Source organism: Bos indicus, chromosome 25 (assembly GCF_029378745.1).
Source record: "Bos indicus isolate NIAB-ARS_2022 breed Sahiwal x Tharparkar chromosome 25, NIAB-ARS_B.indTharparkar_mat_pri_1.0, whole genome shotgun sequence".
NCBI lineage: Eukaryota > Metazoa > Chordata > Mammalia > Artiodactyla > Bovidae > Bos > Bos indicus.
In genome coordinates this window covers 26,969,509-26,995,328 of record NC_091784.1, presented here as the reverse complement: position 1 = coordinate 26,995,328, position 25,820 = coordinate 26,969,509, and the positions used below count along the sequence as shown (strand labels likewise).

Genomic DNA, 25,820 nt, shown 5'->3' with positions numbered 1-25,820 from the left:
GCACTGTGGCCACGGCACATCCTCTCCACCAGAGTCTGAGCAGGAACAGCCAGTCCTGTCCCCGAAGCTGCAGGCAGACCCCTTGTTCCCCCTCCTCTCAGCCAGCCCTTGCGAGCGACAGGTGGAACCCAGGCCCTGCCAAGGGCCCCGTCTCCACCCCCTCCTGAGGCCTGGCTTCCCTCTCCTTCCACCCACCCCCAAGCTTGGTCAGCTTTAAATCTTGACCTCTCCGTGCCCTTGAGGCCTCTCAAAGGGGAAGGAGCGACGGTAGAAGGGAAGGGGGGGCCAGAGGCTCGAGCCCCCGACCATGTAAGGGAAACTCAGGCCCCAGCAGAGAGCACGGGACCTGGAGGAGGGGAGCTCAAGGAGGGCCCCGCCTCTCCGGCGAGGGACACTTAATGCCTGACCAGGGAGGGGTGGGGGCCAGGAGGCTAAGATTACTGGGATTCTGCCCCCTTCAGCGGTTTTTATATTTGCCCCACGCAGGCCTTCCCACGTCTCCAGGCCCCTGGCATAGGGAGTTGTGTCTTTCTAGGGCCTGCTTCCCTCCACCAGACACCCAAGTTGCTACCCTGGGAAGCTTGGCAAAAGGGAGGGCGGGCTGAAGACCCCAGTGCCGCATCCCAGGGCCCATCTGCCACCATGACGCTTTGGAGTCAGCGCCATGAATGTCTATAAATATCCCTTTGGCTTGGGTGACAGGGTGTCCCGCCCAACTCCATTGCTGACCTCCTCCCTCCTCCGTCAGCTTCCTCTGGCACGGGAGGAGGAACCTTGGGAGCAGGAAAAGGAGAGCAGTCAAACCCCATCCCCAGGACCAGCCTTGGGACCAGGCGGGATGAGGCTGGGGGGTGGTTCTCTTCCGTGGAGAGGTCTCCAAGTCTGGTGGGGCATCCGCCGTGTCTCCCAGGCGGTTTCCTAGGCTGACCCCCTCTTTCTGTGCACATCCCTTGGCCTCCCCCCACTTTTATCAGCTCTTTGCTGTCTATGGCTCCCCCCTGCCCCCACCCCACTGAAGCCACCACCCCTGCCTTATTCCCTGCAGATGCCCGTTTTCCCCAGCCCATCTCCCCAGCTCACTCACGCTGGCTTCCTGCCTTCCCCTGATGCTCAGACCACGGCCCAGCAGGCTTCTGATGTGCATCCATCCCTTCCATGTGGACCTGGCAGGACCTCCACCGCTGTCCCCTCTCCTCCTGCATCTTCTCTTCTCATTCCCTCTCCTGTCTTCTTACTCCACCTTTTGTCTGGGTTGACACTGATTTTCTCAACTCCCAATTTTTTTTTTTTCCTGTTTCTTGTACCTTCTCCAGCTGTTCCACTTTGTTCTCGTCCATGGATATACGTCTGTCCAACTTACCCTATTTTTTGGGGGTTGGGGCTGCCTCTTGTGGCATGTGGGGTCTTCTTTCCCAACCAGGGATTGAGCCTGCAACCCCTGCATTGGAAGCATGGAGTCTTAACCACTGAGCTGCCAGGGAGGTCCCTGACTCACCCTATTTACTCTAGTTCTTTTCATGCCTGTCCCTCCTCACCTTTCTCCCTCTCGTTTCCCTCTCTGTTTTGCTGTCTGCCATGGCACCCCACTCCAGTACTCTTGCCTGGAAAATCCCATGGATGGAGGAGCCTGGTAGGCTGCAGTCCATGGTGTCACGAAGAGTCAGATATGACTGAGTGACTTCACTTTCACGCATTGGAGAAGGAAATGGCAACCCACTCCAGTGTTCTTGCCTGGAGAGTCCCAGGGACGGGGGAGCCTGGTGGACTGCTGTCTATGGGGTCGCACAGAGTCGGACACGACTGAAGTGACTTAGCATCCTCACTTTTAGGGCTTCCCTGGTGACTCAGTGGTAAAGGACCCGCCTGCAGGAGACTCAAGAGTCATGGCTTTGATCCCCGAGTCGGGAAGACTCCCTGGAGGAAGGCACAGCAACCCACTCTAGTATTCTTGCCTAGAGAATCCCCATGGACAGCAGAGCCTGGTGGGCTACAGTCCGTGTGGTTGCCTAATAGGGAGAAGAACATTCGGCAGGGAGACAGTGGCAGTGAGGGTTAGAGGGAGAGCCTTGCTGGGATGACAGGACGACCCCCTGAGACCTGAAGGAGGAGGGGTCTTCAGACAAAGATGGGGTGTTCTCCCTTCTCTGCTGACTTCATGCCCCTCTTCTCTCTCCACAGTGGGGGACAAGGTCCCGGCAGATATCCGCATCCTCACCATCAAGTCTACCACCCTTCGGGTCGACCAGTCCATCCTGACAGGTCTACTGGCCAGAGGGCAGGGCGGGGGATGCATCACAGGAGGATTTCATGTGGGAGGAACTGAGTGGACAGAGAGAAAGGGGACCCCTGGCCATAGGGCCCCTGTCCTGGCCCCATCGTGGCAGCGATGTCTGCCCTGGTCAGCTTTGCTCACAGCCTGAGCCTGGAACACAGGGGGTCATGGGAGACAGTGGGATGTTTATGCCCATCTCCAGATCGCCCATAACTCATCCCTTCCACACAGATACGTGGGCACCGTCACCCAGAGAACCATCTTGCCTCTTCAAAAGCCCTCAAGTGAGGAAGCATAGGTTCTAGGATCAGATACAGGGTTCAGATCCACTTAACACCTCAGCTGCTTCCGTTTCTGCCCTGGGAGAGAGAAGAGAGAGCCAGTGAGCTTGCTCTGTGGTCCAAGGAGGCCAGCTGGGCTGGCTCAGGGTGATTGCCTGAGCTCCTGCCCTTCCGGTGAGGGATACAAGGTCCCCAGGGTGGGGGCCTCTCCCTTCCACGAAAGCGCTCTCCAATTGAGACCGCACTTTCAGGTACATCCGCTTATTTGATTTTTACCAAGACTGTGTTCTGAAATGTGCACATCATTGTCCCCGTTTCACAGCAGAGCAAACCGAGGTTAAGTCATCCAAAGCCAGGCAGTTTGTGCATAGTCAGGCGGGGATTGGGGTCAAGGCCTTTTACTCTAAGGGCAATGAGTTTCCCATCTACCTCCAGGGGCTTCTTTTCAGAGTCCAGACTTCCTCCAGGATTGTTGCTTGATCCTTCCTAGGCTGAGAAGGGAGAGAGTTAGGGGCAGGAAGTCTGAGTGAAAGATATGACGTCATCTGAAAGCCCGTCCGGCCCTTCTCCACAGGCGAGTCTGTCTCTGTCATCAAGCACACAGAACCTGTTCCCGACCCCCGAGCTGTCAACCAGGATAAGAAGAACATGCTTTTCTCGGTGAGCCCTTCAGGGCCAGCTGTCCTGTTCTCCAGCCAGGGGGCCCTGGTCTGGGAGAGATGTGACGGCAAGGGAAGAGATGAGGCCCACAGCTGGGGCCTCACCTGACTCCCTGCCTCTTCTTCCCCTTCCCAGGGCACCAACATCGCAGCCGGCAAGGCCATCGGCATTGTGGCCACCACCGGTGTGGGCACCGAGATTGGGAAGATCCGTGACCAAATGGCCGCCACAGAGCAGGACAAGACCCCTCTGCAGCAAAAGCTGGATGAGTTTGGGGAGCAGCTCTCCAAGGTCATCTCCCTCATCTGCGTGGCCGTCTGGCTCATCAACATTGGCCACTTCAACGACCCCGTGCATGGGGGCTCCTGGATCCGTGGTGCCATCTACTACTTTAAGATCGCCGTGGCCCTGGCTGTGGCTGCCATCCCCGAGGGTAGGGCGACCTCTCTGTCTCCTCCCATTTGCTCCTCTCAGCTGCAAAGACCCTTTATCTGAATAAGATAACATTTACCAGCCCCAAGGATTAGGACCAGGTATCTTTGGGGGCTGCTCTTCAGCCAGGTGGCACAGTTGGTAAAAGAATCCATCTGTCAGTGGAGGAGACGCGATGGGTTCAATCCCTGAGTCAGGAAGAGTCCCCCTGGAGAAGGAAATGGCAACCTGCTCCAATATTCTTGCCTGGGAGATTGCATGGACAGAAAGGCCTAGTGGGCTACACAGTCCACGGAGTCCCAAAGAGTTGGATACAACTGAGCACGCGTTGTACACACACAACACGCGCGCACGCACACGCATTCAGCCTAGCCCACTAGGTCTCCCTCTGTGCCCCGGTTTAGTTCCCTCACCCCCCCTCCTTCCCCATAGGCCTTCCTGCAGTCATCACCACCTGCCTGGCCTTGGGCACCCGCCGGATGGCAAAGAAGAACGCGATCGTGAGGAGCCTACCCTCCGTGGAGACTCTGGGCTGCACCTCTGTCATCTGTTCCGACAAGACGGGCACCCTCACCACCAACCAGATGTCTGTCTGCAAGGTCAGGGCAGGGTGGCAACTCCCACTCAGATGGGAGGTGAAATGGTGGGCGTGACCCCTTCATCACGGGCAGCTTCTCATTTGGGCCTGAGAAAGAAATGCTCGGAGGGCACAGGGCGCCATCCTGCCAGCTGTGAGAGGGGGCAGAGAAGCCCGCCTGTCCTCGTCAGACAGCTCTCTGTGGCCCCCATCCGTGTGCCAGACACTGCCGTGTGTAAGCTCTAATCCCCCACAGCTGCCCCACCAGGGGAAGGTTTTGTTACCCAGTTTTCCAGAGGAGGAAACTGAGGCTCTGGGAAATTCCATGCACAGTTAATAAGGAGCAGAATTGAGTTTCAAACCCAAGTCTGTCTGGCCCTAGAGTACCTGCCTGTGCACCAGACTACCCTCCAGAGTGGTCCTCTGTGACGGGGCAGGAGGAACCTGGTCGCATGAATCCCAAATGGCATTTCCTGAGCCAGGGCCCTTGATCTTTTCTGTGCCCTGGACCCTTTGACCGTCTGGACCTCTACATTTAATATTTTCAGTGTATAAAGTAAAACACACAAGATCCTGTTTTTAAAATACACTGGATTGGGAATTGCTGCCGGTCCGATGATTAGGACTCGATGCTTTCACTGCTGTGGCCCAGGTTCCATCCCTGGTCGGGCAACCAAGATCCTGTCAAGCCGGGCAGCGCAGGCAAAAACAGAAATAAAATGCGCTGGATTACAGAGGAAACCACTGATTGAAATATAGCAATCAAAATATTTTAAAAACAGATTCGTGGTTTGGTAACACATATGCTCCTTTAATAATGTATTAAGTAGCAAGTCCAACAGTAGTTCTCATAAGCGCCGTAACGCTGAGGCAGGGATGAGTATAAATGCTATTTTGAGAGCCCTGAAACAGTGCAACGTGATAGGAGAGTGTTTATGATTTTATTGGTGGCCAAGTCACAGCTTTTGCTAATGCTAACGTGGTGCATTGCCCACATTCATAACTGGAAGGAAATGCTAAATATAAGAGAAAAAATGAAATGTAATTTTAAAATTTTTATTCATTTTTAATTGAAGGATAATTGCTTTACAGTATTGTGTTGGTTTCTGCCAAACATTAACATGAATCAGCCATAGGTATACCTGAAAAAGATGTTAGTTTTGTTTTGCCATCAAAGTTCACAGATCCCTTGGTCTGCGGGGTCATCCATGGACCCCAGGCAGAGAACCCCTGACCTAAAAACAATTCTCTGGACTACCATGTCTGTGAAATAGAAATGACTGTCCAAAGAATCAAGGCCTCTCAGACCAGGCACAGGCCTGCTGGCGTTTGAAAGCCTCAGAGGAGGCTGACTGTAGAGAGGGTGGATTTCACTTTTTTTTTAACCCAGATTTTCCCAGACTTTGCTGGCCGCAGAACCATTTTATCTTGGAACATGTCTTAAGCCCCATCCCTTCCACACTTGCTCTGGTTCAGGGTGGGCTTCTCGCCTCTGTGCTGTGTGACCTACATTCCCTCCAAAGCACAGGCGTCAAAGCCAGGCCACTGGGCTCCTGTCATGTTTCATAAAAATGAACTCATTGCCCACATTTGAAAAGTTAAGAGATTTCATAGAAAAATAACCTGAATTTCTAGTTCTTCCTGCAAAACTGGAAGATCTGGCTGCAAGAGGCTGGAGCTGTAGATGGGTCACGTGCTGGCACGTGGACCGGTGGCCACAGTCCCCAGAACACCTTGTGATGCACCTCTTATTTTACCAATTGATCTGGAGGGACCTTCAGTGTGACCTTCAATAACTTAAAAAAAATAATTTTATTTATTTATTGGCTGTGCTGGGTCTCTAGTTGCGCAAGGTTTTCTCTCGTTGTGGCGAGCAGGGTCTACTCTCTCGTTGAGTGTGCAGGCTTCTCCTTTTGGTGGCTTCTCTTGTTGCCGAGCTTGGGCTCCATGGCACGTGGGCTCAGTAGCTGCGGCTCCCGGGCTGTAGAGCACGGCTCAACAGTTGTGGCACACAGGCTTTGTTGATCCGTAGCATGTGGGATCTTCCCGGATCAGGGATCAAACCTGTGTCTCCTGCATTAGCAGGCGGCTTCTTTACCACTGAGCCACCAGGAAAGCCCTGCAATAATTACAAAATACATACATGTTCATTTTATTTATTTGTCTGCACGGGGTCTTAGTCGTGGCACCTGGGGCCTTTGATCTTCACTGCGGCATGTGGGCTCTCAGTGGCAGCACATGGGATCTAGTTCCCTGACCAGGGAGCCAGTCCAGGCCCCTTGCATTGCGAGTGTGGAGTCCTAACCACTGGACCACCAGGGAAGTCCCGTAACTTTTAAGGCCATGGACACAGAATAAGAAGAATGATTTGCAAGGGAGTGGTGGGAAAGGGGAGGATGCAGGAAGGAAAAAGGAAGAATGAGTCGGGGGATGGTGGGGGGAAGTTGGGTGAGTGTGTGCAGCTGGCCGGACAGGGATGCTCGTGGCCTGGGCCTTGCCTTGGTGCAGACTGCCTTTGGACACAAGGAGAGTTAGCCATGTGTGCACACCCCCTTCTCTGCAGATGTTCATCATCGACAGGATAGATGGGGACCTCTGCCTGCTGAACGAGTTCTCTGTCACTGGCTCCACTTACGCTCCTGAAGGAGAGGTGTAAGTCCCCTCAAAAGTCGTCTTCCATCTCCCTGTGCCCCTTCCCCACCACACACACAGACACACACACACCTCCTCTCTCCCCCGGGGCCCTCCCTCTAGTTTTGTCTTCCTGTTTCTCTCCTGTTCTTCCCTGGCCTCGTTCTCTCTCCCGCCGCCGCTCATCACCACGTTGGTGCCACCTGCCCCCGTCCCTCGCTGCTTTCCCCGTGCTCTCTCTGCATCTCATTCCCCATCTTCTCTACCTGTCTCTTTCCCTTCCTTCCTCCCCGCCCCGCCGCCAGCTTGAAGAATGATAAGCCAGTCCGCTCAGGGCAGTATGACGGGCTGGTGGAGCTGGCCACCATTTGTGCCCTCTGCAATGACTCCTCCTTGGACTTCAATGAGGTAACCTCTCCTCTCCTGAAGCGGCCCCTCCTTGCCCCTCGAGCTGGCTGCGTCCAGGCCTCCCCCACAGGCTGCAAAGAAGGGATCTGGGGGAGGGGGTCCCTCGTACCAAGCCTCTCCTGGGTGTAAGGGGAAGAGAGTAGTTTGCTCCCTTCCCGTTCTAGGTGGAAGGTGGGAGCAAGGGGCCAGGAGCCCAGGGCACCTACTTCCTCTTCCTTCTCTGCCCTCTCAGACCAAAGGTATTTATGAGAAGGTGGGAGAGGCCACCGAGACAGCCCTCACCACCCTGGTGGAGAAGATGAATGTATTCAACACTGAAGTGAGAAACCTCTCGAAGGTAGAGAGGGCCAACGCCTGCAACTCGGTGAGTCTGGGCGCTCCCTCCCGTTTGTCTCCACCCTGTACAGGCCAGGACCTAAGGAACCTCAGGAGATGGGGCCCCGCAGGGCCTTGTGCTGGGAGCCAGCCCCAACAAGCAGCTGGCCTGTCCACAGCTTTCCTTGGTGAGGCTGACTTGGGGTGGGGTCTCCTGACCCTCACTTACACCACTCTTTCTGGTGCCCAGCTGGAGCATCCCTGGATGCACCGACAGTCACCTTCCCCACCATGTTCCTAGTGGAAAGGGACTGAGCTGGTCCCAGAAACCATGAGTGACCTATCCTGGGACAGCCCAATGTCAACTGCTACCCACTGCCTCTAGGAACACACTCATTTTTTTTTTTTATCAGATCTCAAGACTTGATTTGTGGCTTCCCTGGTGGCTCAGATGGTAAAGAATCTGCCTGCAATGTGGGAGACCCTGGGTTTAATTCCTGGGTCGTAAAGATCCCCTGAAGAAGGGAATGGCTACCCACTCCAGTATTCTGGCCTGGAGAATTCCATGAACAGAGGAGCCTGGTGGGCTACAGTCAAGGGGGCAGGCTACAGTCCATGGGGCCGCAAAGAGTTGGACCTGACTGAATGACTAATGCTTTCAAGACCTGATTTAGGATTTGAGAAATATGACTACTTCATATGTGTCTGCTTCCCTGATACACAAGTCCAAATCTGAGATTATTACTCTAAGTTCCCAATGTTAATATTTACTAAAGGTCTATATTGATTTCCTCAGGGTTGTCTTATTAAATTTCCCACACTGCTCATTCTTTTTTTTTTTGGTAAAGGCAAGATGCTTGTTGCTGTTTTAATATAACAAAAATATTGAAAGCCACCTAAGTATCAATAGAGGATTCATTTTTAAAAATTTACAAATTATAATATAAACATCAACATTTTTTATTTACTGTTGCTATTATTGTTTTGTGGAGAAACATCCAGACTGCATTTGGCACATTCATTTTCATGAGGTGCTTGGTACTGCATGCCAGGCACCAGCTCCCCGCTGTCTAACAACACACAGACCCACACATGTGGTTGCTTACATTTAAATTATTAAATAAAGTGAAAACTCAGTTCTTCAGATGCACTAAGCACGTATCCTGGGCTCAGTAACCACTGTTCAGTTGCACTGCATTCGGCCACGTAGATTATTAAACATACCCATCATTCTGGAAGGTTCTATTGGACAGTGCTGCACTACGTCATCTTGTTTCTATTGTGCTTTCAGTTGGACACTAAGACCATAGCTCCACTAGCCTTGGAATTCTCTCCATTTCTGCTGTAGGTAGCAGACTCAGCTTTATCTCAGACTCAGCTTGCGGTCTGCTCTGACCTCCAGATCTTTTTTGGCTATGCTTTTAAGGGTCTGGGACCCTTCTAGCACAGCATCATTGCTCTTTCCCCATCCATCTCAAGTCTGGCCTCTCTCTCCCTGTCTCCTCTCTCTCAGGTGATCCGCCAGCTAATGAAGAAGGAATTCACCCTGGAGTTCTCCCGGGACCGAAAGTCCATGTCTGTCTATTGCTCTCCAGCAAAATCCCGGGCTGCTGTGGGCAATAAGATGTTTGTCAAGGTCAGGAATTTCCGAGTGTGCCTTGGCCCCCCTTCTTCCTAATCCTGAGCCCTTCTCTTTACCCGTGCCGCTCACCACGTGCTGGAAAGAACAGCTGTCTCTGAGTGTTGCTCTGCTCCACTAGGGTGCCCCTGAGGGGGTCATCGATCGCTGTAACTACGTGCGAGTGGGCACCACCCGGGTGCCCATGACAGGGCCGGTGAAGGAGAAGATTCTGTCGGTGATCAAAGAGTGGGGTACTGGCCGGGACACCCTGCGCTGCCTGGCGCTGGCCACTCGGGACACCCCCCCCAAGCGAGAGGAGATGGTCCTGGATGACTCTACCAAGTTCATGGAGTACGAGGTGAGTCACCTGCCTCACCCCCTCTGCCACCCGTCATGTCCTGCCTTGTCACGGGGCCTGGAGTCACAGGACGTCAGAGTTTGAAAGAATCTTAGGAGTCTTCCAGTCCAGGCCGCTTGGCCTGTGGTCCGTAGACTCATCTGATATGAGGGTGAGGCACTTGTTCCAGAACAGAAGCCAGCCGGGTCACTAAGCACGCTTGGGTTCAGCTGACGTGCTTTCACAGTGAGGTTTTGTGGGGGTTTTTTTGGGTCATTATTGAATTTGTTATGATATTACTTCTGTTTTATGTTTTGGGATTTTTTTGGGCCCCGAGGCATGTGGGATTTAGCTCCCTGACCAGGGATCAAACCCGCACCCCCTGCATTGGAAGGTAAAGTCTTAGCCACTGGGCTGCCAGGGAAGTCCCACAGTGAGGTTTTCTTAAGAGGTGCATCAACCTGTATCCTGGGACCGGCTCTTTATCTCATAGTGGACCTGCTCTGAGTAGCACGGAAGTCCACTCCATTTTATAGAGAGAACAGTGTGGTCTGGCAGGTAACACTCAAAGCTGGAGACCAAGCAAGTGGCCCTGCTGAAAGCAGAAAGCACTTCCCTCACTTCCAGGTCGAGTTCTTTCTATGAAAGACAGGATCTGCCACCTAGGATGGGCCTGGCATCCCACAGGCCCTCATGGGAACAAGGAATGTTTCCTGCCCTTGAGCTTAGAGGCCTGGCTGAGGTTTGAGCACCAGGCGTAGACACAGCTCTCCCTCCCACCCCCCAAGCCTCCTCCCCTGAGTCTGTCACTCTCTGCTCTGTCCCCCTAGACGGACTTGACATTCGTTGGCGTCGTGGGCATGCTGGACCCGCCCCGCAAGGAGGTCATGGGCTCCATCCAACTATGCCGAGACGCTGGAATCCGAGTAATCATGATCACCGGAGACAACAAGGGCACGGCCATTGCCATCTGCCGACGGATTGGCATCTTCGGGGAGAACGAGGATGTGGCTGACCGGGCCTACACTGGCCGGGAGTTCGATGACCTGCCCCTGGCCGAGCAGCGGGAGGCCTGCCGACGCGCCTGCTGCTTCGCCCGCGTGGAGCCCACCCACAAGTCGAAGATCGTGGAGTATCTGCAGTCCTTCGATGAGATCACGGCGATGGTGCGGGGACCGGGGCACGTGGGGTCTGCTCAGTGTCTACTGAGATGTCGGTCTTGGGAAGCTGGGGGCCCAGGGAGGACATGGCTGAGCGGGGGCCCTGCTGAGATGTGCAGAGGGGAGGAATTCGGGCCCAGATGGAAGAGTGTCAAGGAGGATACGAGGAAGGGGCCAGCTCCCACCTTCTTTCTCTCCCTGCAGACAGGTGATGGCGTCAATGACGCCCCTGCGCTGAAGAAGGCGGAAATCGGCATTGCCATGGGATCCGGCACTGCCGTGGCCAAGACAGCCTCCGAGATGGTGCTGGCCGACGACAACTTCTCCACCATTGTGGCTGCCGTGGAGGAGGGCCGGGCCATCTACAACAACATGAAGCAGTTTATCCGCTACCTCATCTCCTCCAACGTGGGCGAGGTGGTCTGGTGAGCAGCCGGAAGGGCTATCAGCGGGGAACCTGTGGCTGGTATGGGGGATGGGGTGACCACAGGCCTGGGAGGCAGGACAGACCTGTGACCGCCTCCTTCTGGCAGCATCTTCCTGACAGCTGCCCTGGGGCTGCCCGAGGCCCTGATCCCTGTGCAGCTGCTGTGGGTGAACCTGGTGACCGATGGGCTCCCAGCCACAGCCCTGGGCTTCAACCCCCCAGACCTGGACATCATGGACCGGCCCCCCCGGACCCCCAAGGAGCCCCTCATCAGTGGCTGGCTCTTCTTCCGCTACATGGCAATTGGGGGTGAGCAGGACGGAACCCCAAGCTTCTTCCCCACCCTCAGCTTCCCCATGGCAGCTACCCTGGCTGGTGGGCCCTCTGCCTGCACCGCTGTTCATGGCCACCAGCCCTCTCAAGCCCTCCTGTCTCCCCAGCCCTGGCACCGCCCCCCCAATGCCCATCTCCTCTCCACACAGGCTATGTGGGTGCAGCCACCGTGGGAGCAGCGGCCTGGTGGTTCCTGTATGCTGAGGACGGGCCTCACGTCACCTACAGCCAGCTGGTAGGGCAGGACCGAGACGGGAGGAGGGGGCAGTGAAGGAGGGTGGCGGAGGCTTCTGGGGATCCCAGCTTCTCCCCTCGCCCTCGGCAGACTCACTTCATGAAGTGCTCGGAGCACAGCCCAGACTTCGAGGGTGTGGACTGTGAGGTCTTCGAGGCCCCGCAGCCCATGACCATGGCCTTGTCTGTGCTGGTCACCATCGAGATGTGCAATGCTCTCAACAGGTGGGCCTACCTCCCCTCCCGCCACCTGTCTGGAGGCCACCGCCTTTGTCCTCCAGCCCTCCCGCTCATCACTTCTCTCCCCTGTGCGCCCCCCACCCTGGCTCCGCCTGCCGCCTGCTTGCAGCCTGTCTGAGAATCAGTCCCTCGTGCGGATGCCACCCTGGGTGAACATCTGGCTGGTGGGCTCCATCGGCCTCTCCATGTCCCTCCACTTCCTCATCCTCTACGTGGACCCTCTGCCGGTGAGCCTTCTTCTGGCCAGGAGCCACCTGCCACCTCACCCACGGGGGTCTCTTCAGGGATCCAGAGGGAGGGATAGTCAGGCTGGCGCAGTGGCAGCTCCGCGGGCTCCTTCTCACTGCCCTTCCTGCCTCCCCCCTAGATGATCTTCAAGCTCCAAGCCCTGGACCTGTACCATTGGCTCATGGTCCTCAAGATCTCATTACCAGTCATTGGGCTCGACGAAATCCTCAAGTTCGTTGCTCGAAACTACCTGGAGGGTAAGAGGCTCCCCTCCTCGGAGCCCCATCTGCCCCCCCTCAAAGCCCCGGCATAGCCCCCTCCCTGCGTGCTGCCAAGGCGCCTGCCCCCTTCCTCCTTCCTTTGCAGGTGGGTGAGTCCTGGGCTCCGCCGGCCCGTGCCCTTCGCCGAGTGGCCCACTTGGGCCCTTCCCTCCTTTCCCCCCACCCGCCCCTCTGAACCCCATGCAGACATGGTCTCCTAGGCACCCCCACAACCTCCCCAGCCCTCTTGGCCCCTGTGCCTGCCTCCTTCCCTGGATAATGGTGTCTCTCTGTCCTCTTTGGCCATAGGATAACCCGTTTCCCCCTCCTCCATCTCTTTGAACCGTGTCACAGGTATCACCCCTCTTCCTGCCCTCGCCCCAGCTGCTGTGCCCCTTGCCCGCCCCTCTCCCTTCAGGTGGCGCCGAGGTCACTTATCCTCGCAGCTCCACCTGGAGCCACTGCCGCCACCGCCGCCACCGCCGCGCTTCTGAGTGGGGCCGGGTGTCGGGCACCACTGTGTGCTGGGCTGCGCTGCGTTGCGCTGGCTGGGCGCTGAGCTGTCTGCTGCTGGGGCTGCAGTGGTTGGGAGGAGGGGGGCTGGGGACACAGGTGAGTGGTTGGGTGGTGGTGGGGCCCTCCAGGTGAGTGTGCCGGGGGACAGGCAGGGAGCTGGGAGGAACTGTTCTTCTCGGGTCCCACTCCACCCACCCCACCTAAGATGAGAAAGTCTCATCCTTCCCTTTCCCCTTCCAGATCCAGAAGATGAAAGAAGGAAGCAACCAGGCCTTTTGCCCTCCCTCCCCACCCCATAGTGACGCATCTTCGGCCAGAGCTGTGGCACAGGCCCCACCCTCCACAACGTTCCCTATTCCTCCCGCCCAACATTCTTGTTTATAAACACTATGTCCCCTTCACTTCTCCTCCCCCCTCAGCAACCTGTCCCCCTTTTGCCCTTGTGAAACCTCCCCTCCCCGACCCCGTGGGGCTCGCAGGGACAAGGCGACTGATTGAGCTGAGCTGCTTATTTATTGAAAATAAATGACAGAAAAATCTGGCCTTGTCTCCATGCACACATCTTGGGGCCTGGCTCGGGCCCCTGGGGACAAGCATCTTAGTGTCAACGCAGTCTGGGAAGCAGCCACCTGGCCCAGGGCGCGGGTGCAGACGGGCCTGGGGACGCACCCCAAGACTCCTGGCCACCACTCGCAGCTGTCCCTGGGGGAAGGGGACGTGAGGTGACGGGTGTGGCTGTTAGTCTGGGTGGCGGCGGGCGCAGGAGGGTTGGAACCCAGGAGGCAGCATGGCAGCCAGAAAGCCACAGGGCCGAGCTGGCTCACAGAGGGGCTTGGGACCCTCGCCCGGGTGTCATCTTTGGAAGCAGAAGGCCCAGCCGTCTTTAGGAGGAGTGCTGCAGGGGCCAGGGCAGCGGTGGCCCTGTCACCTCGACCCTGGCCTTGGAGAGGGTGACGACTCCATCCTGAGACCACCCCCTCAAGCCTCGGCCTCATGGTTCAGGAGTGAAGGGCGGTCTCCCCCAGGGTGGGCGGGTGCCAGCCCCTCAGGTGTCCTTGATGTCCCTGACGTCCCGAAGGGGCGCCTCGTCTATGATGCCGCGCACCTGCTCCAGGCTCCCTGCCTGGCGGATCCGTTCCAGGCGCACCTGTGGGGGCCGGCAAGGGAGGCAGAGGGCCCTCGGTGGGAAAATGCAGCCTCCACCCCGCCGGCCAGCTGCTCCCCGCCACGAGGGGCAAGGGCTCAGGACTCCTCCTCCCCAACCCACAGTGAAACTGACTTCAAGGGAAGAAGTAGGTCCTCAGACAGCAGGCTGAGGAGGGGCGGGCAGGGGCAGGCGGGACTGACGAGATGAGCACATGGCATGCCCACAAGCCCGGCCCTGGGCCACGGGCTTCGAGTAACAGGGAGCAACAGCTAAGAGGAAAGGACTGTGCCAGCCCCAGGGGGAGGAAGAAGACTCCTCTAGCCGGGGGCCTGTCCTTGCAAGACCTAGGACAAGTCGCCGGGAGTCACGCCAGCCCGGTGGGGAAGGGACATGCAGTACCTGCAGGGCCTGGGACAGTCGTACGAAATCCCGCTGCACCTGCTCACTGGTCTCCAGCTCCGCCTGCAGCCGCAGCATCTTTGCCCGCTGCTCCGAGAGCAGGTCTGTGAGCGGGGCCTGGGGGCACAGGACATAGAGCTGGGGTCTCGGATGGGATGTCTGGACGGGGTTACCCCTTCAGTACCACCCCTGATCCTGACCTCTTCTGTGCGGCCCGTGCCCTGTGATGGCCTGAGGACCTCCTGCCGCTTGGCCTGAGGGAGACATAAAAGGCAGCAGGGACCGGTGAGGGTCTTGTCCGCACTGCCAGCCTCCCCCATCAGCCCGGCCTGGCCCGGGTCCTGCCTCACCTTGCTCTGTTCCTCCTGGACGCGCTCCATCTCCATCCTCAAGCTGCACAGGGAGGCTGGGGAGTCAGGCAGGGCCAAAACGTCAGGCCCACACCCTTGCTCCTTCCCCTCCCGGCCTGGCGGGGACAGGCTCCCGCCCATACTCACCCTCTAACACCTCTGTGTGGGAAGGAAAGAAAGACAGGTCAAGGCTCATCCTTCTCGCCCTGCACCTCTCACCCCTCCCAGAGCCTGGGGGGGTGGGGGGGTCCTCGTGAGAGCTGGCCTCCTGGGGAGGGAGGGGGGCTGGCTGGCACCCTCTCCTCACCTGTCTCCTCCCGCTGCACCCTCAGCTGCCCCTCCAGGCTGGCCCTCGCCGCCGTCTCCTCGTCCAGCGCCTCCCGCAGAGTCACGATCTCAATCCGCAGCCTCTCGGCCTCGTGCTCCTGGGCCTGCTGGCGGGCCCGTGCCTCCTGTTGTGTGCGGCGCACCAGCTGCTGCAGCTCCTGGGAGGAAGCAAGTCACTGGCTGGTTGCAGGGTGGTGTGTGTGTGTGGGGGCGGGGGGAGGGGCAGAGGCCCTGGGGGCCAGGGACTCAAAGGGGATGGTGGGGAGGGTGGACACACACACCCTTGGATGGCTGCTTCCTGCAGCACAAGCCCAGGTAGGAGGACCCTCGGGAGTGGAGTTGAGTGCAAGTTCCAGATTACCCAGAGCAAGACTTGGAGCTCTTGTAATGCTCAGAAACAACTAAAGTTATGAGCACTCCACAGTTTAGGCAGACATGCATGTGTGTTGGCTTAGCCAAAACATTCATTCGGGTTTTTCTGGGCGCTGTTATGGAAAAACCAGAACGACTCTTTAGGCCAACCCAATAATAAAAATGACACCAAAGAAGGCAAAGGAATGATAAAGCTGGGGACGGCAGAAGCAGAGCCAAGGAATGTGGGGCGGGGTCGCACGTAAGGAGATGTCAGTCATAGTTCTCAGGGTGGGCAAGGGTTCCAGGTGATCTTCATATTCTTAATAAAGTCAATTGATGGACGGAGGCATGCACGGATCAATGATAGCTTTCAACAAACCAAAGATTCCGATGAATTCAATTTTGTGGATCTCCAGTCACTTAAAAATAAGTCAGGGACTTCCCTTGGTGGTCCAGGGCTTCAGAAGTGGTACTTCCATCGCAGGAGGCGCAGGTTCAGTCTCTGGGTGGGGAATTAAGGTCCTGCATGCTGGTGGGCTTCCCAGGTGGCACTAGTGGTAAAGAACTCTCCTGCCAGGGCAGGAGACCTAAGAGACATCGGTTTGATCCCTGAGACGGGAAGATCCCTTGGAGGAGAGCATGGCAACTCACGCCAGTATTCTTGCCTGCAGAATCCCATGGACAGAAGGGCCCACTGAGTTACAGCCCATAGGGTCCTAAAGAGCTGGACGTGACTGAAGTGACTTAGCATACAGGCTTGTTCTGTGTGGCCAAAAGAATTGATAAAGTAAAAATAACAAGCCAAATGACTGCTTCCTTTGTGTCAAAGTGAAAGTGTTAGTCGCTCAGTTGTGTCCGACCTTTTGTGACGCCATAGACTGTAGCCTGCCTGCATTACGGGCAGATTCTTTACCTTCTGAGCCACCGGGGAAGCCCCTCTTCATGTCAAGTGCTCTGTTAACTCATTTTCTCTCCGTGCCAATGCTGGGAAGGGGTGTGGCCCCATTTTGCAGAGGAGGAAACTGAGTCTTCGCAAAGCCGCATGAGTTGACCACAGTGATGCAGCTGATACAGCAGCCTGAGTCTGTCCCTGCGTCCCCTGGCCGCAGGCCAGTGCTTCGCTGCGCGTGGAGAGGAAGGGCCACACCCCCCTTACCGGCAGCGAGCTGGGCAGCGACTCCTCCCAGCCCTCATCCTGCTCCAGGACCCGGGGGACTGAGGACGACGGCTGCTCAGCGCGGAGCCCTTGGTTCTCCTCCGTCAGGCGCTTTACCTCGTGGCTCAGGCACTTGTGGGAGTTGGCCAGCTCTGCCTGGGGGTGGACAGTTAGGACGAGGCGATGAGGGGATCGGCGTCTCCTGTGAGGCCAGACCCTGAGCCCTCCTCCCAGACACTGGAAGGAGAACCAGGAAGCCCACGCCCTCCTTCTCAGCCGAGAAAGGAAGAAACACCCTTCAGTAAGCGTCTTTGGCTCCCAAGCTCATTATTTATTTTTTTTTTCCCTTGTTTGCTTGAGGGATCTTAGTTCCCCAAGCATGGATGGAACCCCTGGTTCCCCCTGCAGTGGAAGCATGGAGTCCTAACCACTGGACCACCTGGAAGACCCTCAAGCTCTTTCTCCAGCCTCCTCGATGATTTTGAGGTCACACAGTGGCAGCCACAAGCCACACTGGTTGTTTTATGTGGTCCCTGGATATTCATTCAAGGACTGATGATGAAGCTGAAGCTCCAATACTTTGGCCACCTGATGCAAACAGCTGACTCATTAGAAAAGACCCTGATGCTGGGAAAGATTGAAGGCAGGAGGAGAAGGGGATGACAGAGGATAAGATGGTTCGATGGCATCACCGACTTGATGGATATGAGTTTGAGCAAACTCCAGGAGACAATGAAGGACAGGGAAGCCTGGTGTGCTGCAATCTATGGGGTCGCAAAGAGTCGGACATGACTGAACGACTAAACCACAACTTTAAAACCTGGGAGACTACACACAAATATCCGGATCTGGCTTCTCTTGACAAATGAAGAGACCTTTACAGGGTCTCCGTTTGCCTGCTGCTCCTTCTGGCCATACACCAGACCTGGTTCAATCATTTGCCTCTCTTGTCTCAAAAAGGATCCGATTTTGCAATCTCTGCTTTTCATCCTCATGACTCTGCAAGCTAGGACCCATTATCTCAATTTCAACGCGTCAACGCTGAGGCTCTGGGCTTGTGGGATTAGCTTAAAGATCACTGAGTGTGTGGTGGGCTCTGTCTAAATGAGGTACTGGGTGCCCTGGAAGCCCTCTTATCTGCCTGGTACCAACTCCAGGGCGAAGCCAGAGCGGATCGGGGAGGGGGAGGGCTGTAGGACAGGTGTCTTGACCTTCCACATGGGCCTCAACCAATTCCCCTCCCACTCCTCTTCTGGCTTCCCTGGCCCCGCAGCCCTCACCATCTGCAGCTGAACGCGCTCCTGCGCCTGGCTCACGGTTCCCTGCAGGGTCCGCAGCAGCTGCTCTGAGTTCTGGACCTGAGCCAGGAGGACTTGCATCTGTGGGTGGAGGTGAGGCGAGGGTGAGGCGGGGCCAGAAGGAAGCCGGGAGTAGAGGCCCCCGGGGCTGGAGCTGAGGCCAAACCCACCTGCTTGGCGCAGTCCTCATTGCTCCGTCTCAGGCCCTCCTGCAGCTCGTCCCGCTCCCGGCTGACGCTCTCCAGGTCCTTCTGCAGCTGCCGCCCCTGCCATAGATCCCGGCCTCAGGCTCGACGGCCAAGGGGAGGCCTCCCTCCTCTCCAGGCCTCTCACGCCTTGCCTCCTGCATCTCCCTGGGTAGCACCAGCATCCACCCAGTCATTCCAGCTGAAAGCTCAGGAACGGACGTTGACTCTTCTCTGTCTTCCACTACCCGGGTCCAGACCACCAGCAGGCCCTGCCCGGCAGCCTCCAGAATGAATTCCAAATCCACTCGTCTCCATCTCGGCCGCCACCTCCTGGGACCACGGCCCCAGTCACCACCTTCCTCTAAACTACATCAAGCGTCACCCTTCCAAGCAGCCACCTAGCTTCTCCCCTTGCCCCTTCCCCCGATTATAATCCATTCTCACCCAGAGAGCCCAGTGACCCATGATGAGCCCAAAGTAGAGCAGGCCTTTCCCTGCCTTAAACCCCACAGACGCTTCCCACAGCTCTTGGTCTGAAACACAAACTTCATGGCTGGCCCAGAAGCCGAGGCCGACCTCCTGTGGCCCCTGCCTGCCTTTCTGACCTCATCTCTCTTCCCCTCCTTGGCAGCCTTCCAGCTCCTCAGACACACCACGGTATGTCCATCCTCTGGGCCTTGGAACCTGCAGATCCTTTGGTCTCTGATCTTCAGAAAGCACCTCTCTTGCCAGCTAGGAAGATCTCCTGCCCTGCCAGTCTCTACCTCATAATCCTAATTTTTTTTTAAGATTTTTTTTTTTTTGTATGTTGATCATTTTTAAAGTCTTTATTGAATTTGTATAATGTTACTTCTGCTGTTTCCATGTTCTGGGTTTTTAGCTGCAAGGCATATGGAATCTTAGCTCCCTGACCAGGGATCGAACCTGTGGCCCCTGCATTGGAAGGCGGTATCTTCATCACTGGACAATCATGGAAGTCCCTCCACAGCCCTGTTGAGTTCTGTGGTGGGAGTCTCACCCTGTGACTCTGTCTTCCTCATGGGCCCGTGTGTCTGTCTGGGCCTGGCTCCCTCACTAGAGGAAGCTCCAAGAGAGTAGTTTTCTTCTTCACTGCAGGATGCCCGGCTCTAGCTCAGTCAGGACTTGAAGGGAGAGATGGATGGATAGATGCATGTGTGTTGGCAGCCCACCCTGCCCTCTCCACTCACCTCCAACTGCAGCTGCTCCCACTGGTTGTCTGGGACCAGCTGGTAACCAGGAGGGGGCAGGTAGATGCCTTCGGGGACCAGGGTGCCCGTGGACACCAGAGAGGCTGTCTCCTCCTGCTCGGGGCTCAAGCCCTGGCGGCTGCGGGGCAGGGAGGCGCTGCCGCTGGCCCCCCCACCAAGGGAGAAGGAGGAGATGGAGGCGCTGTCGTCACAGTTGTGGGCGAAGGCCTCAGCCGCTGGGCCCCCGTCCTCACTCAGCTCCTCAAGAGGCTCCAGCGGGGGAGATGGGTCCCGGGACAGGAGCAACTCCGTGGAGCCGTGCAGGGAAGGGGGATGCCGGGGCCGTCTCTAGGGAGATGGGGCAGGGAAGAGGCTGAGGGGCTGGGGTCCTGCAGCGCCCCTGCCTCCCTCAGCGCCCCCTGGCCACCCCCTCACCTGGATCTCTTGGATCAGCTCCTCCGCCCTCAGCAGTTTCGCCTTCAGCTCCTCGATCTCCTGCTCCATGGGCAGCACGATCTCCCGCAGCTTCTCCGAGTCCTCGTGGGCCTGGGGAAGGGGAAGGGGCGTTGGGCAGTGACAGGCAGTCCTCCCGACTGCAGGAGCCTCAGGCCTGTCCAGAGCTTTCCCTCCAAGCACATCAGCTCTTCTAATCCTCCCAGGCACGTGCTATCACCCCCATTTTAGAGACAGAAACACAGATGCTCGGAGCAGTTACAAGGCTTACCCCAGGTCACATGGTAGGTGGCTAAAGTCACAACCACCTTCCTGTTGCCCACTTGTAGAGTGACATACTTTTCTCCCCCAATATCATGTGTCCCCTTTTTAAATCATAGAGCCTCACATTTTTAGCTGGGCTCGTGACCTGAATCCTAGAATACCATCTACATTTCTCAGCTTCCCTGTAACTAAGCATGGTCATATGACTAAGTTTCAGCTAATGAGATGTAGGCAGATGTGCTGGGTGTAACTTCCAGGTCAACCCCTCAGGGGGAAAGGCTGTATTTACTCCTCTTCCTCCTCCTTCTGGCTGGCTACAATGCAGACGTGATGGCTGGCGCTCAAGCAGTCATGCTGGATCATGAGGCAGTACGCTACCTATGGCATAACAGCAACATAGGAGGAGCCTGAGTTCCTAATGACTTGTTGAGCTGCTACATCAGTCCTAGAATGTCTACTTCTGAACTCTAATAAAAATAAAAGTGAAAAGTGAAAGTCGTGTCTGACTCTTTGTGACCCCATGGACTATATAGTTCATGGAATTCTCCAGGTGAGAATACTGGAGTGGGTAGCCTATCCCTTCTCCAGCAGATCTTCCAGACATAGGAATCGAACCAGGGTCTCTGCATTGCAGGTGGATTCTTTACCAACTGAGCTATCAGGAAAGCCCAAGAAAAATAAATTTCTACCTCGTTTAAGCCACTGTTGATTTGGGTTTTCAAACTTTGTCCTACGTGTTATGTCTCCCCACACTCCTGTCACCGCCATATTGCTGGCTGCTTCTTTTGCTCTCTTTTCAGGTTTGGGATTCTGTTGAACTTGTACAGTCAACAGCCTCTGGACACCTCAACTTGGGTGTTGGACAGGCTCTTCTGTCCTTGTACAGCCAATCTAAACCACCTCACACTGCCATTTCTCCTCTCGTTAGCACCAGGTCAACAATGACCCTGCTATCCACCCAGTTGTCCAAGGCAGAAACTGGCCAGTCATCCATCCTCTTCCAATTCATACAATTTCTGCCTCTTGAGTAATTCAAAAACCCATCTCAGACAAGCTCAGTGCAAACCTCCAAATCTCTTATGTGAACACTGCCAGCAGGTAGGGTAAGCCTGTGTGGCCCACACAAAACACCTCCGATCCCATCTGGAGGCCTGAAGTACATGCTCTGCAGATGCCCACACAGTGGATGAATGACGGCTGGATGCAGGGCCAGGATCGGAACTTCCTGACTCTGGGCCTGTGCTTCTTTCCACCGTACCTGGCAGATTTAATTTAGCAGAGCCTTCTCTTTCACCACCCTGCTCAACCACTCCCTGAGGAACACTCGGAATCCGAGTATAGTGGCAGCCTCTGCAGGCAAATGGTGGGTTGGAAGCCTTCCTTTCTTGGGCTCCTGTTTAGATCTTTGTCCTTCTCACCAGGAGATTTACTCCATCTCCCTGAGCCTCACATATAAGGTGAGCCTCACATTCTTCATGCATAATGTGAGGTAAGTACCTACCTCACAGGGCAGCTGTGAGGTTCAAATGAGGGAAGATGTGAACTTGCCCTGAAAGGTGAAGAGTTTGGTAATCTGTGTTTCCTATGATTGTTTATGACAGCAGGAATAAAAGTGATGGTATGCCATAGAGATTAAGAATAAAGCTTTAGAACTAGCCTGCCTAGATTTTAAAGTCCCAGATCTGCTCCTTTGTTTTTTTGACTGTGCTGGGTCCTCCTTGCTGCATATGGGCTTTCTCCAGTTGCAGTGAGGAGGAGCTACCCTCTAGTTATGGTGCGTGGGCTTCTCATTGTGGTGGGTTCTCTCGTTGTGGAGCAAGGGCTCTAGGGCTCTTGGGTTTCAGTAACTGTAGCACACGGGCTTAGCTACTCCACAGCATACGGAATCTTCCGGGACCAGGGATCAAACCCGTGTCCCCTGCATTGGCAGGAGGAGCATTCTTAACCTCTGGACCACCAGGAAAGTCCCAGATCTGCTCCTTTTTATGCGCATAACCTGGCAAGAATGACTAAACGTCTTTGAGCCTCACCTTACTCATCTGTTAAATGGATCTAATGGACCTGTCTTTCACGGGAAAGACTGGGGACACTGAGTCTGTCCACAGTACCTAGTGCGTAAGAGGTATCCTTAAATGTTAGCCGCCCCCCACACATGACTTAACTTTTCTGAGTCATGCCACACAGCATGCTGGATCTTAGTTCCCCGAGCAGGGAATGAGTCTGTGGCCCCTGCAGTGAAAGCAAGGAGTCTTAACCACTGGACAACCAGAGAAGTCCCAATTTTCCCATGCTGAGTACAGGGTTAGCACCTAGAATTATTGCTGAGTGCCCTGCTCCCAGTGACATGGCAGTGGGACATCAACAAACCCTGTGCCCCAAGGTCACCTTTGGCTGCCTCAACATCTTCTCAAGTCCCCGGGGAGGGGGCAAGTAGACTATCCCAACCCCAACCTTTTCCATCTGCTTCTCCAAGGAATCCAGGGGGTGAGCCCGAGACAGCAGCTGCTTCAGGCGCCCCAGCTCCCGCTCCTTCTCCTCACAGTCCTGCTGCTGCTGCTGCCGCTCCTGCTTCAGAGACGTGATCTGGGCTTCATAGCTGCTGATGGAGTCTGGCAGGGCAGGAAGGGCAGAGGAGAGGGAGGGTCAGTATGTCAGCCCTACCTGGGGGCGAACAGGGAGCTTTCCATCACTGCTGCTCTCTGCAAGGCAATTTACCAGAGTGGTGATGACAGGAGGCTTTGCAGTTGGACTGAGAAGATGGCAACCTACTCCAGTATTCGTGCCTGAAAAATCCCCATGGACAGAGGAGCCTGGCGGGCTACAGTGCATGGGGTCGCAAAGAGTTGGATATGACTGAGCAACTGAGCACAGCACAGCAAGGTCCTGGGCAATTTGCCTCTCTGCATAATGTCCTCAGCTAATGATAACCCTGCTGGCTTGTTATAGAATCAAATGACATGATATCGGGAAGGGCTTTAACCCTCTTCCTGGTACATAATAAATGCTAAAGATAGGCTATCTGTTGCTACTAATACATAAGAATAATAAGCAATATCTAATAATAGTGATAAATATTCATTCTGGACCAGACTCTGAACTGGGCTCTGGAAATAGAGAAATTAATCAAACACAAACCCTGACACCAGGAGCCCACAGTCCAATGAGAAAGACAGCCGTGGAAAGTTACAAAGCAGTCTGAGAAGAGCTTGTGAGAGGACCACTCCTGGGCTTGGGGGTCCCAGAAGAAGGAGACCCTCGCTCTGCCTGCCTGGCCAGGAGAGACACCAGCAAGCGGTGAAGGACAGAAAGGACACATTAATTAAGTAACAGGCGCAAAGGCTCACGGGTGGGAAAGTGGATGGTGTGGCTGGGGCATAGTGGACACTGGAAGAACAGCAGTGAAGATGCAGAATGCCATGCTGGGATTTAGAATTCATCTTAACAGGTCAGTGGGAGTTAAAGGTGATGTTGAGTGGAACATGGTCATTTTTCATTTGCATAGTTACTTATTTTAACACGTACTAACATCAGAAGTAAAGGTTCTGTTGTCAGGCTGCCAGGGTTCAAATCTTCTCCTTTCCAGCTATATAATCTTAGGCAAGTTATCTAACCTCTCTGAGCCTCAGAGCTTCCTCTGTAAAACGGAGATGGATAACAGTTCCTGCTGCTGCTGCTGCTGCTGCTACTGCTGCTGCTAAGTCACTTCAGTTGTGTCCGACTCTGTGTGACCCCATAGCTGATGAAGATTAAATATTCATCAAGTATTTAGTTCAGTGAAAGTGTCAGTCGCTCCGTTGTGGCCGACTATGGGAACCCACAGACTCTACCCCATCAGGCTTCTCTATCCATGGAATTTTCCAGGCAAGAATACTGGAGTGGACTGCTATCCCATCCTGCAGGGGATCTTTCCAACCCAGGAATCAAACCCAGGTCTCCTGTATTGCAGGCAGACTCTCGACCATCTGAGCCACCAGTGAAGCCTGGCACTCAATAAATGTTGGTTATCATTATTATTTAAGACACAGTTTCTTAGACAGATAGGAAGTTCCCTTTAAAATAGATGTGTGTAAGTTTTTAAAAAGTGGATCTATTTGAAGAACAAACATCAAGTAGATTACAAGGTAAGTCATACAAGGAGACAACCACGTTGCACAGATGGGACACGGATGCCTAAAATGTAAGAAATATGGGCCCAGAGAAGTCTGGAGCCAGGAGTGGTCATTAGAAAGGGAAATGGCATGGTGGGATGGGAATTGTAAGAAGTTTAATCTGGAAGCCAAGGTCAAGGCCAGACTATGGAGGGAGACTTTTAAGAAGGCTGAGGCAACAATATGCAGGAGCAGACAGAGAGCTTTACTATAGCGGTGGCCATGGAAGCAGAGGATGTAGGGCTGCTTGGGGAAGCAAGGAAATCAGATAATGAGATTTACAGAGATGAGGCCCAGGGCTGAGTCTGAAGGCCAAAGACTCAAACGAGTTCTCGGGGAACTGAGAAACTGCTCACTTTCAGGGTTGATCAGTCATTAGTGAGGGACCAGAAATGACATGAGGCCAGGGAAGAGGTAGCCTTCTGAGCTAAACTTAGCTGGAACTGACAGAGGTGCTGCTGGAGCCCAGGCTGGGGTTCTATGCAAATTAAAAAAGCACGCTTCTTCTGCTTCTTCCTCGGAGTCCCGAGCCTGCCTGTGCTAGGCAGTCCTGCCAAACTACCCCATGGGTGTAGGTCATGACCCCTTTCTTGTCATGCACTCCCCGTTATGGGGCCGAGGGAGGCTGGGAGGACCACCTGCCTCACCTTTCAGGATGGCTTGCAGCGAGGCCACCTCCTCTTGGCATTGCCGCTGCACCGCCGCCACAGCCTCGGCCTTCGTGCTCTCGCTCACCTCGGCCACAGCCTTCATGGTTTCCATTTCTGCCAGGGCGCCTGCTAGCTCAGCCCGAAGCCGCTCGAGCTCCCCGGACTCAGCCTCAACTTTTGCCCCCTCCTGGGGCTGGATGTCCAGCGCTGTGGAGCACAGGGATCAGCCTCTTTTCTCATCACTCTGATTCCCAATATTCCCAAGGTATCAAATCCTCAAGTGCTGCAACTTAGTACTACAGCCAAGGTCCCTGCACCTTTACCTAACCCCGCCCTGCTCACCTGGCCCCGCCCCTTCCCCGCCTCCTTCTCACCTAGCTCTGCCTCGTGTTGTCTAGAGCCCCGCCTCTTCCTCCCTCGGTTCACCCAATCCCCTCTTTTCTCTGACACGCCCCCTCCCTTCCAGTGGCCCCGCCCCTTGCCCACCTGGCCCCGCCCCGCCCCTCCCACACTGGGCCCCACCTCTAACCTGCCACTGGCCCTCCACCTTGCATCCTAGACCACGCCCCCTCCACCTTTTTTCCCGGCGGCGTGGTCCCGCCCCTTTCTCCAGGCTCCCCCCACTCCCCCCCCCATCCAGCGACGCCGAACTCGGCCCCGCCTCCGGCTTCACCGCCCCTCGCGTGCACGGACGAGCCCTCACGTACCGGCCCCTGGCAGCCGCCGCCGGCCATCCTCGCCCGCGGCCGCCGGCGCAGCTGCCGCCATTGCCTCCGCGCAAACGGCGGGTTCCCGCACTCCCTGGTGACGGCGCTCACCGCTTCCGGGTCTTCTCGGTTGTTTCCGGATCCGCTCGGCTGTTTCCGGATCGGCCCTGAGCTCGAGGCTGAGGCCGGAGTTAGTGGGGGCGGTGGCCGAGCCTCAGCCGAAGATTGCCGAGTGGACG

General features: G+C 55.7%; 2 protein-coding genes across 4 annotated transcripts in view; one reads left to right on the top strand and one right to left on the bottom strand.

Moving 5' to 3' along the window:
- ATP2A1 (ATPase sarcoplasmic/endoplasmic reticulum Ca2+ transporting 1) overlaps positions 1–13,473 on the top strand; it is a 17,391-nt gene extending 3,918 nt beyond the window's left edge. The window contains exons 6-23 of the mRNA XM_070779861.1: positions 2,179–2,259; positions 3,128–3,213; positions 3,349–3,646; positions 4,078–4,244; positions 6,786–6,874; positions 7,159–7,261; positions 7,494–7,625; positions 9,090–9,212; positions 9,337–9,555; positions 10,365–10,700; positions 10,899–11,119; positions 11,228–11,430; positions 11,604–11,689; positions 11,780–11,913; positions 12,038–12,155; positions 12,296–12,413; positions 12,726–12,770; positions 13,173–13,473. Coding sequence (XP_070635962.1) covers positions 2,179–2,259; positions 3,128–3,213; positions 3,349–3,646; positions 4,078–4,244; positions 6,786–6,874; positions 7,159–7,261; positions 7,494–7,625; positions 9,090–9,212; positions 9,337–9,555; positions 10,365–10,700; positions 10,899–11,119; positions 11,228–11,430; positions 11,604–11,689; positions 11,780–11,913; positions 12,038–12,155; positions 12,296–12,413; positions 12,726–12,730 — 2,519 coding nt within the window. The 3' untranslated portion in view covers positions 12,731–12,770; positions 13,173–13,473. The remainder of the gene's footprint in view (positions 1–2,178; positions 2,260–3,127; positions 3,214–3,348; positions 3,647–4,077; positions 4,245–6,785; positions 6,875–7,158; positions 7,262–7,493; positions 7,626–9,089; positions 9,213–9,336; positions 9,556–10,364; positions 10,701–10,898; positions 11,120–11,227; positions 11,431–11,603; positions 11,690–11,779; positions 11,914–12,037; positions 12,156–12,295; positions 12,414–12,725; positions 12,771–13,172) is intronic.
- Positions 13,427–25,820, bottom strand: RABEP2 (rabaptin, RAB GTPase binding effector protein 2). Of its 3 annotated transcripts, XM_019987291.2 has the most exons (14): positions 25,582–25,820; positions 24,872–25,081; positions 22,528–22,685; positions 19,795–19,905; positions 19,360–19,707; positions 18,134–18,229; positions 17,946–18,044; positions 16,666–16,821; positions 15,136–15,313; positions 14,976–14,987; positions 14,829–14,884; positions 14,679–14,732; positions 14,479–14,595; positions 13,427–14,079 (listed from the first exon to the last, which is right to left on the bottom strand). In XM_019987291.2, exons 1-14 carry the CDS (start codon positions 25,640–25,642, stop codon positions 13,978–13,980), a joined length of 1,758 nt encoding a protein of 585 aa, XP_019842850.2. In that variant the 5' UTR covers positions 25,643–25,820; the 3' UTR covers positions 13,427–13,977. The 3 variants fall into 3 exon arrangements, with proteins under 3 accessions (XP_019842850.2, XP_070635970.1, XP_070635971.1); XM_070779869.1 differs by lacking the exon at positions 14,976–14,987; XM_070779870.1 differs by lacking the exon at positions 16,666–16,821.